Source organism: Anomalospiza imberbis, chromosome 2 (assembly GCF_031753505.1).
Source record: "Anomalospiza imberbis isolate Cuckoo-Finch-1a 21T00152 chromosome 2, ASM3175350v1, whole genome shotgun sequence".
NCBI lineage: Eukaryota > Metazoa > Chordata > Aves > Passeriformes > Viduidae > Anomalospiza > Anomalospiza imberbis.
The window spans coordinates 42,252,263-42,267,639 of record NC_089682.1 but is presented as its reverse complement, the minus strand read 5'-3'; the positions used below and the strand labels follow the sequence as shown (position 1 = coordinate 42,267,639).

Below are 15,377 nucleotides of genomic sequence, written 5' to 3'. Positions count from 1 at the left end.
TATCTTTATATTAAAAAAAATTTCAGAATAACATTTAGAAATAACACTCAGGAAAAAAACTGCTTCAGTAAACAGGCCTTAGGAAAAGTCTGGATGAGGTAAATCTACAGTGACAACAAAATGCAGCAATATTACTCATGCTTTGGTAATTGGATAAGTGAAGGCTTCTTTAGCTGCTAAATTTGGAGCAGGAGGTGAACAGGGAATGTGGCTGGGATGGGATATGCTGCAGGCAGCATCAGGAGGGCCTGTTCCCTCTAGATGCTAGAAAACAAGTTCCAGTCGCGTGGAAGCCCTGCCTAACCTGCATGTCAAGGCACCATGGGCAAACACTGAAATATCATGAGAACAAAAGTGATGAGGATGCTGCAGCAAAGCCATGTGAGCAAAGAAGGAGCAAATAAGAAAGAAAGTGGCATCCCAGGTGCATGGAGCACAGCACTCTGCTCTAATGGTGAGCCCTTTCTGCTGGAGCAACCCAGGCCTTGGCAAAGAAAAGAGGAAAAGAAGAATCAGAAATGAAGGTTGGTGAATGAGTGCAAGAGTATGTTGGGCTACCCTTCAAAAATAGTGTTTTATTAACAAGTACAAACAACACACTTATTTGAGTAATTTTGTTGCATTGCAAAAAGAGGAAAATAAGTCACTGTGGGCTGGTTTACAAACATATTTAAAAATTTACATTATTTATCACTCCTTCCCATGTAATTTTAAGAAAAAACTTACCATCTCTGTGATCTTTTATTTACTAGAATTTCTTATTCACAGATTATGAGAAAATCAATTGCACTTTTGAAGATGGCTTTTGTTTCTGGATACAAGATTTAGATGATGATTCAGACTGGGACAGAGTTCATGGTCCTACCTTTCCCTTGATGAGTGGTCCTGAATTTGATCATACATTTGGCAACTTGTCAGGTAAGATCAAAAAAGTGGCTTGAAGATTAAAGGAAAAACTCAATTTAGCTTATATCACTGCATTATGGATTCTTCATAGTGGTATTACTAGGATGTTGTATTATCCTGCCATAAAAACGTCAGGGCTACCAGATAAAATGTTTTATCCTTCTGATTGCCATCTTGTGGAAACATACCAAAACTAAAAGGGGAAAAAAAAAGAATAAGAAAAATTATTTAAGTGTGAAGTACTAAAAATTTCAATGATTTTATTACATCAAAATGCCTTATCTGAGAAAGGAATTTCTATTGGGCAAAAATGTTATAGGTCAAAAACCTGTATGTTTAACTTCAAGGAAAAAAACTATAATTGCATTATTAGGCAAATCACTTCTATTTCATCCCTCTCTACTGCTGACATCCTCATGCTTGTCACAAAATAATTTTGATTCAAATAAAGTTGACCTGCAGTTTACAGGCGGCATCTGTGTCCCTAGTTACTGCACAGCAAACACATCAACTATGCCAAACACAAAACACTCCAGTAACTGTTACAGTTCAAAAACTTAATTGGAAGAGTGGTCATATCAAAAGTGGAATTTATTTAAAGAGACAATACTGATAGGAATTGGATTTTGAATGTATTATGAATCCTTATACCAGCATTAGACCCTTTAAGTTTTTTTCTGCTTCAACAATAAAGCAATCACTCTCTCAGTTGATTTCTCAGTCCAGCTAAAACCAGATAAAATACAAATTGGATTTTGCAATGGTTGTAGGTATTTTGTACAAGACTTACATAAAATTTATTCAGTGACAAATAAGTGGGGAAATTGCAAATTATTCTGAAAGAAGTTACTCCTGGGAAAAGAAAAATAGTATTCTGCACTTTATCAGATAGAAATTATTCACCCCTCTCTGAGTAAATGCACATTTTCTAAATCTTCAGAACACTGTTTTGTCTTCCCACTTGGCTCCTAGAATGCAAATCAGATGAAAGAATGTAAAATTTGTTTAACAAAACACTTGACAGTGATTTTTCTCTCTCAAAAATATTAATCCATTTTAGGTACTCTCTGTTTTCCTGTGCCAACTCTAAGCTGACATATGTAATGTTCCTGTGTGTAATGTTACTATTGTGTTGCATATTTAAAATTCTGTGAGCTGTATTTTGAGTAAATTGCATCCTTAATATCAAGCTATTACATTCAGTGAAAGTCTTTTTTGTTGGTTTTTTTTCTGCTCCTGAAAAGTAAAGGCCTTAATACATATTCAAAAATTGATTTTAAATGCTCAGAGAATTGATGAAACAGAGAACTGTTCCTTTGACTATATGAAGAACTTTTTTCTTCAAGTTAGACATCATGTCTATTTTAGTGCAGGCTCTCTGAGCCAACAGAGGAAATTAAAGGCCTGATTCAGATTTCAGATTAATTTTCAGGAATTTTAGCCTGTCACATGAAAAAATTAGATAATCTGGAAGTATAAATAACAGAATACAGTGTATATAATTTAATTAATATAATTATAATTATATTGATTTGAAAATTCTGTTACTATAATATTTGCATATATATGTATTAGCTAGATAGAAGAAAATACAAGATTACACCCATGAATTGAATAAAGCAATTATTTTATTTTAAAGCTTCCTAAGTTTGCATTTCTTATGACAAATCCCAGTGCTTCTATGGCCTGTCCTCATATGACAACAAGAAGTCCAAATTCCTAGCTGCAACAAATTATCTCAGAAAAAAGCTAGAAACCCAATTCCACAAATAAAGAGGGAGTTTGTTTGTTTATAATCCCTCACCTTGCTATAAAATATTCACATAGTCATTCTGTCACCCTCTCAGCACATAATCCGTATTTCCCATTGTCATGTGGATAAGAATTATGAAAATGTTGGGAAATTCTTCTGCAAAATACAAGCAATATCAAACAGGAAGACATTTTTATAAAGGCAGGAGAACTTCTGCCTTCACAGAATATAAGACAGGATTCCCACTGACTTAGAAAGGACTAGTTTCCCATTGCTTATCTAGTTCTGAGGAGTATCCAAGCTTTAAAGCTCAATTTAATATGTCATTGACTGATGAATATATCTTGGGATAATCACTCATATTTACTGTGTCCGGAATCTTCCAAATCATGCAACACTATCTGTGCTTGGTGTTATTTGAAATATAAAAACTCTAATTCAATAAGTAAAAAAGAAATTTCTTCTGTCCTGGCTAAAGTGTGATCATTATCTTGCAGGATTTTATATTTCAACACCCATTGGACTTGGATTCATAGAAGAGCGAGTCCGAATTCTGAGTTTGCCTTTGGTCCCTTCTGATACATATTGTCTAAGCTTTTGGTATTGTTACATAATTCCTAAACCTGTATTTTGTTTACAAATATACCCAAAGAGCTTCCTTTCATTTAAAATATTAATCCCATTGAGCATGCCAGCAACACCAGCCTGGTTCTATTTGTCTTTCCACAATCAGTCTCAGCTCCAGGCCTGAAGTTTAACTCCTTCATAACTTGACTTTTGCAGTTAGCTATAATGTATTTTCTTTTTCACCCTGCATCCAATATTAATTTCTATGCAAAAATGATATTAAGAATCCCTGAAATGTTTTTTGTCATGAAGTTTAACTAGGCCTCTACAATTCAGGAGTAATTTAAACATACAATTAATATGATTTTCATGCTTGCTTCAAATTAATCCTAATTTCATAAAACATTATAAAATAAAAAGAGTAGCATTTTTTCATGGAATCTGACTTTGTTCTAATAATACCAAAATGCTTTTCCCTCTCTAGGTATTTCATGTATGGGGATAATGTTTACCGTTTAAGAGTTAGCATAAGTGATGAGCGTGGTCAGGAAAGGATTATTTTTGAGAAAGAAGGAAACTATGGAAACAACTGGAATTATGGACAAGTAACTTTAAATGAAACATCTGATTTTAAGGTTTGTTAAACTGTTGGTTTTTTTTTTCATTAATTTTAGCTAAACTGATATCAGAGATTCCAGCAAAATGAACCCAAAATTCCACTGTTCCAAAGATAATACTTAGTATCATTTAAAAATGCCTGCCATCAAATAAGTATTAGCATGTAGAAGATTTGAATCCCCAGCTGAAGTCTCACAGCCCCTTTTCCCTACACTGGAATTTAAAGTTTCCATATTTCATAAAACAGAAAACATGATCATTGTCAAGGAACAATGAATGTAATCATGAGAGCTTCCCACAAAACAAGAGTGTTCAAAGATCAAAATCTGCTGTGGAATATACAGTCTTGATAGTGATGGTGATGTGTAGCTTTTATCTATGAGAAAATTTAAATTTAAATTGCTTCAGATTGTGAATCAGTTTTTTCACTAATTATTTACAGATTAATGCACTGAAAGTATGTTGCAGATGGAAGTGGTTTTGACACCACATGGTTAATAACTGACTTGACTTATCTGTAAACAAAAGGAGGAGATTTAGTCCAGACAATTCTTTCAGCATCTCTCTCCTGGAAACAATTTCTTTTTATAGGCATTTGGGATGGTTTGCCCTGTTACAGTAGTTTTGATTTATTTCTGGCAAGCACTGCTAGAAAGATGCATTTAACATCTGAGGAAATAAATGCATCTGTGACCTGGCTGCATCAGATTTCCAGGAAATATATAACCACATATGATCTCTAGAAGACTGCTAAACCTAACTGTATTTCACCAGCATTAACTCCTTGTTTACAGGATTGCTTTAAATATATGGATACTAAAGAGCAGTTAAGAACAAATGAGATTAGTTTTAGCTTTTTGTGTAATTACTTCAGGAGAAGTTTGGGCTGATGAGCAATGCAGAATTTTAAAATTACATTTTAAAATTACATTTAAAAATATACATATAAAAAGCCAAGGTATTGAATATTTTTAAATCATGTTAATCATTTAAATTAAGAAGCTACTACATTGCTTACAATGATCCACTCAGTTTACATAGTGCTGTTTTGTTTTGTGAGAAATTCTGTCGCATCTCCGATGCCTTCCCCTGAGTGTAGCACCAGTGTAGATTACAGTGGAAATAAGAGCATTTAAGAAAAGACAGAATGGTACAGCATAGGAAGATGAAAATGGTTCATTAAATTATAAAATTCTAATTTTTTTTCCTGAATTCAGGTTATTTTTGATGCCTTTAAAAGGCGTGGTCCCAGTGATATTGCCGTGGACGACACTGGCCTGACGAAGGGAAAGTGTAATGAAGACAATTATGTAAACCCAACTGTGAGGCCAACTGCTGCTATCACCCCATTAGTTCCTAGTAAGTAAACACCAATTCACTGTTGATTTCCTATTGCTGTATTTGTGTTTGAGTGGGTCAGAATTTTGAACCTCAGTTTTATAAAAACCTCTTGTCAGCATTATAAATTCATCTGCAGGATAACACACTAAGATCAAGTTCCATGCCTCTCCAGACAGATTGTACAGCTTGATCCAGACCCTTCCAGCTGCAGAGTATTTTAGAGGAAAGCACAGAGGTTTAAGTTTCCTCAAAACATTCCAGTTTCATAGACCCAAACAGGAAAATCTCACAGCAAAAAAAAAAAAAAAAAAAAAAAAAAAAAAAACCAGAGAAAATACTTGTAACTATCATTATAAATCTGTATAACTTATATAAAAGAGAGAAGAAATATTGTATATGATGTTAAACAAGTCCAAGCACATTCAAAGCAAAAACCAATACAAATATAAATAGAGCTTGTGGAAAAATAATTAAAATATCTGATGGGGCTTGCTTTGTAATTTATTCTGCAAGTAGATGAAATTTTGGGAAAAAAAATTCTACAAAAGGCCTTTTCAGACATAGCTTCAGATCATTAAAACAAACATTGAGCATATTCCTGGACTTCCTCTTAATAGATTTACTGTGCCTTTCAAAGCACAGCTGTTTTCCCCCATGGCAACAACGTAAAAAAATTTAAAAATAGTCTAAATGGTCTAAAATTAAAATAATAGTAAGACTACTCACATTGTATTCATGTTGAGACATTGTATACTATTATTATTTCAAATCTGTCACCTCCAGGTCTACTGCATCAGGACAGGTAAGCAAAAACCTTCTAAATATAAGAGTAAAATGCAGTTTTAGAGCTCCATCATGAGACACAGGGAGGTAAAGTTCAACAAGGTGTGTATGTCAGCAAAATGAAATTTTAATATCTGTAGTAATTTCAGTCATAGTTCCTCAAAATGAGTTTTGGAATTCAATAGCAGATTTTATTAAAGTAATTTTGTGGAGAGATGCTGATGTCTGCCCCCTCCAGCTAACCTTCAGGTGCTGTGGATAAACACACCTCACAAGTTAGCACCAGTCTAATGATAGTGGTAGAACAGCCCTGTGGTAAATAGTAGCTGAGTGCTTCTGAGAAACACCAAAGGAATATCAAACTATAGATCTCTACCCAATGCATGGTCATAAAATCTTACCATTCAAAAAAGGGACATGGTAATATGGCTTACAACTCCTTATGAAAGAGATTAAAGAGATCCATTATACAAAAGAACAGTCTAAGCTGTTGCTGGGGAAAAAATAACTTGTTTTCATAATTTTATTGGTACATGCTACTATGTGCTATCTGTAACCTGATGAAAAAGAAGTGAATGTTATCAATCATCTTCAAAGAAGTATGAAATTACTTTGATGAATGTGTACAAGCTTACTAACACTAATGATTTCACTACAAATGTCATGTCTATAAACAAGACATAAAAGAATTTGAGCTGAGTCAATTTCTTTTACTAGAATTAGAGCTTCAGTACAAGTCACTGGCATCATTCACAGTGCCACAAAAGCTCCCTGAAATGTAAAAAAAGATATTTTTGATGGTGGCATGGGAAAGCTGGATTTCCTTTTGTCTTTTGCACGAGTCTGTCACCTTATGCTTTCATCTACAACAAAGATCGCTTTCATCTTCATGTTAATTTATCTTTTAACACAAACAACGGTGTGGAAAAGACAGTGCACATTCCCCACTTATGTCAATATAAACTGAAGTTTTGGCCAAAGCACAGAGATACAGGTCATATATAATTTCAAAAATATTGAGAAAGTAATCTCTTGTGCTCAGCCAAGATTGTTGGTAGTGATTACTGCTTGGTTCTCCAATGAGTAACAGCTGTATGAATAACTCCATATGAATTTATGTTCAAAGACCACTGAAAATTTTTAAAACATTGTTTCAGGACATGAGTAAATTCAATTTCTTCTCTTAATTTGCCATGCTAGACAAAGATCACTACTAATGTGCCTTACATGTAGTCAAGACCAGATCAGATTTCACATGTCATAATATTCCATTAAAAAAAACCCCAATGTAGTCTTTATCTGTTGTCCATGGTATTTATAGAAAAATCTTCTTTGTGAGCCATATGGCTGAAACATAATATACTTATTAGCCAGGATGAGATTGTTAACAGTATTGTTAACAGCTCCTTTTCCTTTCTGAGCATTCAGCTTTTCTTGCCAGGAGTGATTCAGTGAAATAGAAAGTTCTAGAAAATGGCTGTTGTGAGAAAGTTCAAGTTTTTCTTGGGGGTTTTGGGATTTTTTTTTTTTTGTGGTGGTGGTGGTGGGTTTTTTTTTTTTTTTTTTTGGGCTTTCTACCAGTGGGATTCAGTGGTCAGACTTAGCAGGACTTGTAGACTTTGCAGTCCCCAACCAGGGGCTCAGAATGTGAGATGCTATCAGACATCATGGAATGCAAATTTGAGCCATAAGGGGGGGGGGGAGGAGAGAGCTGAAGTTTAGCCAAAGTCTGAGAGTTTAAAAAAAAAAAACACAACAATTTTAATTCAAGGAATAAAACATAAAAAACCAAAACAAAACATAAAACAACCAAAGAAGGTAAAGCTGTTTTGCCTTAACTACGATTTCCTGAAGCAAGTGGAGAAGCACTCTTCATTTTTGAATGAAGTAACTGTGAGCAACAAAATTGGGAAAATATCAAAGTTCATTCTCATGGTTCATTTAGTCATTCTGATGGCTAAAATGAAAATAAATAATATTTCTCAATATCAAGTAAAGTTTTTGAACATGAAGCTGACATATTTGGGATGTAAACCACCATCAAAATTATAATTGAAACAATATTGATTATATAAAGTACAGTTAGCTGTGTCCCTGTTGTGAGTGCATGTATATGTGTGTACACATATCTACAATGTTTGCTTTTACAGAAATTTTATTAATTTTCACCCATAAGTATATATACATCTTTATGACAAATGTCTTTCCTACTACAACAGTTGTTTTAAGGAAAAAGCAAATGACTGGTTTAACCACTGACAAGGTTTAGCTGTGAAAGGTTTTGGGGTCCTGAAGAAAACATAGTAATGGTTTGTGGTTTTTTGCTGAAAGTTTACTTGCTAGATGACAAAAGGAGCTTTAGATTTGAGTATCTCTGCTGACACTGCAAGAATAATTTCTCCTCCAAAAGAGTGGTCAGGCATTGGAAGGGGCTACCTGGGGAGGTGGTGGAGTCACTGTCTCTGGAGGTGTTCAGGAATGAGCTGGACGTGGCACTCAGGGTATGGTCTGGTTGACAAGGTCCCGTTGATCAGTCAGTGGCTGGACTCAATGGTCTCAGAGGTCTTTTCCAGCTTTAATGATTCTGTGATTCTGAGATGGATCAGATAACAAGAAAGGCGTACAAGCAAAGTGCATGTATTGGTTGTATTTGGAGGCTTCTCTTATTCTCAACATTTCCTAGCTTATTACTGTAAATGAGACATATGACTCTATCATATTCTTGTCTTCATATTTCTGTCATCGTTACAGTGTGCAGACCAATAATCATGAAAATTACTTTTATAAATTATCGTTGTTACCACAGATTAAAAGATTAAGACAGCAGGTTAATTATGTTTTTGAAATGTTTTCTTTTTCAGCTGACTGTGGAGGGCCGGTTGAACTCTGGGAGCCAAACAGTACATTCAGCTCTGCAAACTTTCCAAACAATTACCCTAATTTAGCTTTTTGTAAGTCATTCTTTTCCAAATCCTTAGGAGGAGTTTAAACATATAAAAATAGAAATACTAAATCTGCTTTTCCAACTCAGACACTGTCAAACAAACAAACAAAAAAGATTTAAGGTATATACAGTGGGATCTTTTAACTGGATTCTTTATGGTACTGAGTAGAAGCTAAGGAAACAAGTGCCAGCTGATTAAAAAGGGATGAAGACAAACATAATCCAATGGAATGGGTCCAGACAGGACAATTCCATCCTGCCTATTATGTCAAATGTCTTTATGTCAATGCAGCAGCACATAAGGTGATGAAAGTCCCCATTTTACCATAACCTGGTGTATCTGCCAGGTTAATATTATCACTTCTGCTGTTAAATTGCTCACATTTTCTAGAGGCAAAGAATATGCACATGCATTTTGTAAGAATCCTCTCTTCATTGAATATTTCTTAACATACTAGTCAGAAGACATGGTTATTCTACTACATTACTTGATTTAGATTAAATGAGAGCTGGCAAAAGTGAATGTTTCAAGGTGGTTCACTATGTCTTGTTGATGGATAAAGCAAGAAAGAGAGCTTTGTCATTGCTTCTTAATGAAATTTTAATTATTTATTCCTTCAATCCTGGAGAATTGTGCTGGGATGGTAATCATAAGAATTGTCATTTTGTGTTTCTGTTCTGCTTGAGATATGGCTCACATTTCCAGGATTCATTCCACAAGTTCCCAAATGAGATTCCTGCTAGTGAGAAAATACTTTTCACTCCTTAAAAATATTTTTTTAAAATTTTCTTTACAAGATTTCTATAGTATCCACACTTAGATTAAATATGATAAAGTATAGGCTAAATAAAAGAGGTATTTTAACTTCAATGACTGACTGATTATAAAAATTATCTTACTATCAAATGAGACTTAAGTGACAAGACTATTTGTCACATTGTCACTATTAGAAAAAAATGAGATTAACTACCTTGGGGAAACTCAAAGCTGACATGAATGATTAAAAACAAATGTGTATATGTTGTAGAAGCCTAAATTCAGTTTTAAAAATGTTTTAAGAATGAGAAACTATAGAATTTTGGATCTTGACAGTTTCTAAATACAAGATTTAAACTTCTTAATTTCTTGGGTGATTATTAACAATTTAGGAGACTTTTTTTCCCCAAAGCCCTTCAACAGGAAAATGGCACAGCAAATATAACTACTGAAAAGGTGATTTGTGTGTGTGTGTGTGTGTGTTACTATTTTCCAGGTGTGTGGTACTTGAATACTGAAAATGGAAAAAACATCCAACTTCATTTTCAGGTTTTTGATCTGGAAAGTATTCATGATGTGGTTGAAATCAGAGATGGCAGAGGACCAGATTCCTTACTTTTGGGCAAGTAGCAGCAGTGTATACTAAAATGAATGTAATCAGACAGCTGGAGCAAACCAATGGATATAATATCATGGAAATTAAATTCCTCTCATTTTATTTGCATTTTTGGGCCTTATTTCAGAGGCAATTCAAAGGAAAAATTGAGAAAGCATACTTTATGTGACATCAAGTTTCCAAAACATTTGCACACACACTCAGCTCTCCATGCAATCCATCTGAAATTAACTTCTCAGTGAATCTGTTTATGTGTGTAGACAAACAGATAATTTCTCAGCTGAACCTTACTGTTCTATGCTGATCAGTCAAATCTGGTGCTGGGGTGTGACCATGGCAGTCTGAGAGCAGTTAAGTTTGGGGGAGCGGCTACATCCCTGTGGCGGCAGTACTTGCTTTTGAACCCAGAGCATTTTGAAATACGTATGAACAAAATAGGTTGAATGTGCTCATGTTTTCCTGGTGAATAGCTGTCTACACAGGGAAAGGTCCACTGCCAGATGTATTCTCTTCAACAAACCAGATGACAGTGATCCTCCGGACAGACAAGTCTTCAACAGGGAAGGGATTTCTTGCAAACTTTACTACTGGCTACCATCTAAGTAAGCATCTGAACCTTTGTATTTAAGAGGTTAAACCACTGGCCAAATGTATTTCAGAAAACGTGGAGAGTGCAAAGTGACTCTCAGCACTTGCTCAGTAGAAAAATGAAAATGTTAAAGAGAAAAAGGCTGGTTACTCATCTGTACTTTATATTTCCTGTCATGAAAAGTGATGGGTTTGTTTCTTAGTGTTATTGGAGCAATGTCTAGATCATGTGCAACTCTGTGAAATTATGTGGAAAATTGACTCAGTATTTCGACCAAAATCTTTTCAGATGTTAAGAGGGCAAGTACTAACTATTCCCTATAAAAACCCCAGGAAAAAGCAACACTTTTTAAATAATTTCAGGATGTCATTAAAGTGTGTTTAAATGCATTTGTAAAATATTTACTATTGATATCATGCACTAGAAGAGAAAACTGTTTGTGGTAAATATGTTCAGTATTTGCAATACGGTTCTTCTTGCATCTTAAAAAATTTGGTCTTCAGTTTGTGAATAATCTGAGAAGAACTAGTCTCTTAAATATTTGGACAGCAGTGTTTCTGGTTCCAGCCAGATCCCTTCTGAAAGGCTCTTGATTTTCTTGGGGACTGCAATTAGACTTCTCACTCATAATTCAACAATCAACTCACCAAAATATGCAAAATTAAGCATAATGCAAATTACATGAAATGGTAATATGCTTAGCAGGACAAATAATTATACTAACTCTAGGCCAAGTCTTGACTGAATTAATTGGAGGCGTTGTATTACTTTTGTGGAAGTCTGACAGGAGAAAAATAGAGAAAGAAAAAGCAGTATTTATTGAGAGATGTGTTAAGTACCATGCACTTACCTGAACAGAAAGTCAACGAGGATCTAGGCTGATTTCCTGACTTTAATTCTCAGAAATGGCAAGTTTCTCCCATCTGGTTTAGCCAGTGGCAGATATTTTACGAATTGACAGTAATTACAATAATATTACTTTTCTTAATATTTTTTAAAATCTTCACCTTTGGTCTACATTTATAAAATCCACTCTGTTTTGATTCTTATTTATCTTCTATTTATCTCAAAATTATCTTTATTTTGAAAGACAGATGGAAGCAAATGGAAAGAAAAAGGAAATCAAAAGCTCTTCATACAATCTACACAGGTTTCTTCAGGTGAACTGTAAGACATCATGTGAACATCAAGTTTCCTCACAACTACAGATGAATTTTCCTCTCTTGTTTCCCTTCAGGGGCTTGCACAGTTGATCAGCATCAGTGTGGTAATGGGAAATGCATCCCATTGCACAACCTGTGTGACAACATACCTCAGTGTGAAGATGGCTCTGACGAAGCAAAATGCAGTAAGGTTTCCTTCATACAAAGAAATCATAGAATAATTTAGGTTGGGAAAGACTATTAAGATCATTGATTCTAACCTTTAATCCCTCACTGCCAAGTTCACTGATAAACCATGTCACTCAGTGCTATGTCTACATGTGTTTTAAATCCTTCCAGGGATGGTGGCTCTACCAGTTCACGTGTTGACATGCTTAACAACCCTTTTGGTGAAGAAATTTTTCCTAATATCAAACCCAAGCCATGCATATTTGGCAGGAATTGCCTAGGAAAACAGCCACAGAACCTCAGTTATTGTAGACCACTGCAGATGCACACAGGCCATGCCAATTTGCACAGCAGTACCTCACTGAGTTTTTCAGGGCCAGGAAAACAGTCACTTTTCTGATAAATGTATGGAATCTGGTGAAGAACTCTGGAAAAGGTAGGAAGCTACTCTGTGCTGAAAACTGTAGCTGTTTATAATGGCCCCAAAATTAAATGAAAACTCAACATATGCTTTTCTTCTGTATTCATTTTGTATTTCCAAATTACACTGGACTTTGCTGTAATTAATTAGAGTTTCACAGCAGTAAAAATTCTGCAGTGCAGGGTAGAGAATAAACATTTTTTTGGTGGAAATTCCTGAATAGTTTTGTGAGTGTGAAGCCAAACTATAACACAAGGCACCCTCCAGCCCAGCTGAACTCCATGGGGTGAATGGATGGCACAGCTTCAAAAGCAGCATCCATTGTTCACTACTATTCCTTACTTCTCTGGTAAAGTGGTCCTTTCCAAAATGCATGTGTACAGTATACCAATTCATTTTACGCAGCAGGGAAATAAGATTCTCTAAAACAATAATTTAAATGTAGGACTAATGCTAAAATTATATTTGGCCTAGCATAGAAGTTAAACTGCTCTTCTTTCTGACAATCTATTTTAGAGAACAAAAAGAAGATTTAAAAGTGGTCTTTAAGCTTAGCACAATTCCTCCATTTTACAGAGGTCTGCTAGGGATCAGATATGTTTTTAGATGTGTGCTGACAGTCAGTTGCTGATTTCAACTTTTTTTACATGCATATATATAAAAATATACATGGCATATGTAAATACATGCAGATAGAGAGACAGATAGATAGATAGATGTCTGAATATTTTGTGGCAAACATATTCTTCCTTTAAAATGTATAGAATAAAATTCACTTTGGTTTCTTCTTAAGCAAAGAAAACTCAAATTTATTTTTCCAGTCCTTGCTGAAGAAGATCTGAACAAGAAATCCATCACCTACATTAACATGATGTACATTTTCCCAAAGATTTATTTTGCCAGTGATTGTCTATTACTTCATAAAAAAATTACCTCACATGAAAAGCCTGGGAGATTAGTTTCCAAAAATCCATTTAATCCAAACTTTGGCTAAATCGATCTACGTCCTAAAACAAAATGAAAATTCAATTAGAAACTCTCACATTGAGTCTTTCCAGTGTCCAAAAGCCTTGCTCATTTTCCTGAAACCAATTTTAATGACTTAACAGAAGTGGCAACTTGAACTAGACAAACTGTCTTTTCAAATCTTCCAACTTCTGAAACTTCCAGGGTCTGCAAAGAAATGCCAAAATTCTAAAATATATGATATCTGAAGTAAGCAGTTGTTGGATCCTCAATGATTTTATTATTTCTTACCAATAATGTATTTGGAGAAGAACATGGATCTGATGAGGAGAAAGGAAAAAGACTTATAGTTCAAGTTCTCTCAAGAAGACAGGTGTCAAAAGTAATTTGGAGAAATCTTGCAGTGTGTACAATTCCAAGATGTTTAAGAAGCTCAAAAATTTATTTTAATTTAATCTAAGATTTACCATTCATTAATTAATCAGTCTAAATCACCTCTTTCATGCACATATTCCAGGTGTCACAGAGGCATTTCTAATAATCTAAATGTTTTATTTACTATGGTGGGTACTCTATGTACTCTATGCATTTTGGTGGAAAAGGTTTTTTTGCACAAATAAGATTTTTCTAAAAAAAATATTTTGGAAAACAAGAAATGTCAGTGCAGTGCATGCTTTTCTTTACTTCACAGTGGCAATACCTGTAATCTGCCTAAAATGCAGCTGTAGCTGCTAAGACATATATGAGACTCTGTTGATATTATTATATACAATTTTAAGGTTATATAATAAAATTCTTATTTTCTATACATGTGTATACATGAGATTCTGTTGGCTGTACAGTCTAACTTCCTTAGTCAGTATGGCAATCAGACTTTTTACCAATAAGCTAATGAGCGTTTGAATTCCTGTTCTCAATATTTTATTTTGTGAAAAGTTTTTATAGAAGGACTGGTTTTCAGTGAGCTTTAATTATAAGTATGAATGTTTTAATCAAAATTGCAACAAAACCAGTAGCACTTGGAACTGGAAATCTTTTTTTTTTTCATCAACCCTCATTTTATCTTTATTTCCAGTCAGTATTACAAACGATCATGGAACTACAGCTTCACTCATTATTTGGAAATTATATTATGCTGACTAAGAAAAAAATGCATTGTTTAGAGTTGATGGAAATTGTACTGTTTATTGTCTCTTTCTGAGACATATACAGAATACAAGGTATGAAACTCTCCTGTGGCAGAAATATAGGAAATAACAATAGCATTTCCTTCCTGTGGGAACACAACATCCTGGAGGTGCTGAGTTTATTGCCTCCATAATGCATTTTTACTTTTTTTGTGTTCTTCATTGGCAATAATAAAGCTCTTTATATTACATTTGTGTTTTCTTGGGGTGGGGGAGGAAAGTGGTTTGCCACCTATCTAAAATGCTTCTGCCTGTTTTGTTCTCCAGTGAGATTACTCAATGGCTCTCTGAGCACCGAAGGGCTGGTACAGGCCAGGGTTGGGAAGATGTGGCATCTGGCATGTGCAGATGATTGGAGTGGAGAGATTTCAGACAGTATTTGCCAGCTGCTGGGGTTGGGGTGAGTGATAAATATTCATTGTTCTTTGTAACTTGGTTGCAGATTTGTTGAGTGTATATTGGCATTTTCCTCCTCATTTTACTGGTGTACTCTCCAAAAACATGGCAAATGTATCTGTCTCTGTCAAGTGGAGTGCTTGGTGTGCCAAAAAATTTGAGAATGTGGCAAACCCTGTCTTGATGACATTCAGTACAGGAC

At 34.7% G+C, this 15,377-nt stretch overlaps 1 protein-coding gene across 1 annotated transcript in view; it reads left to right on the top strand.

The window, feature by feature from the left end:
• The window catches only part of TMPRSS15 (transmembrane serine protease 15), a 52,364-nt gene that overhangs the window by 23,685 nt on the left and 13,302 nt on the right, over nucleotides 1-15,377 (top strand). The window contains exons 12-20 of the mRNA XM_068180322.1: nucleotides 769-918; nucleotides 3,157-3,259; nucleotides 3,711-3,861; nucleotides 5,062-5,203; nucleotides 8,830-8,919; nucleotides 10,166-10,291; nucleotides 10,756-10,887; nucleotides 12,112-12,222; nucleotides 15,047-15,179. Of these exons, the coding sequence (XP_068036423.1) occupies nucleotides 769-918; nucleotides 3,157-3,259; nucleotides 3,711-3,861; nucleotides 5,062-5,203; nucleotides 8,830-8,919; nucleotides 10,166-10,291; nucleotides 10,756-10,887; nucleotides 12,112-12,222; nucleotides 15,047-15,179 (1,138 nt within the window). The remainder of the gene's footprint in view (nucleotides 1-768; nucleotides 919-3,156; nucleotides 3,260-3,710; nucleotides 3,862-5,061; nucleotides 5,204-8,829; nucleotides 8,920-10,165; nucleotides 10,292-10,755; nucleotides 10,888-12,111; nucleotides 12,223-15,046; nucleotides 15,180-15,377) is intronic.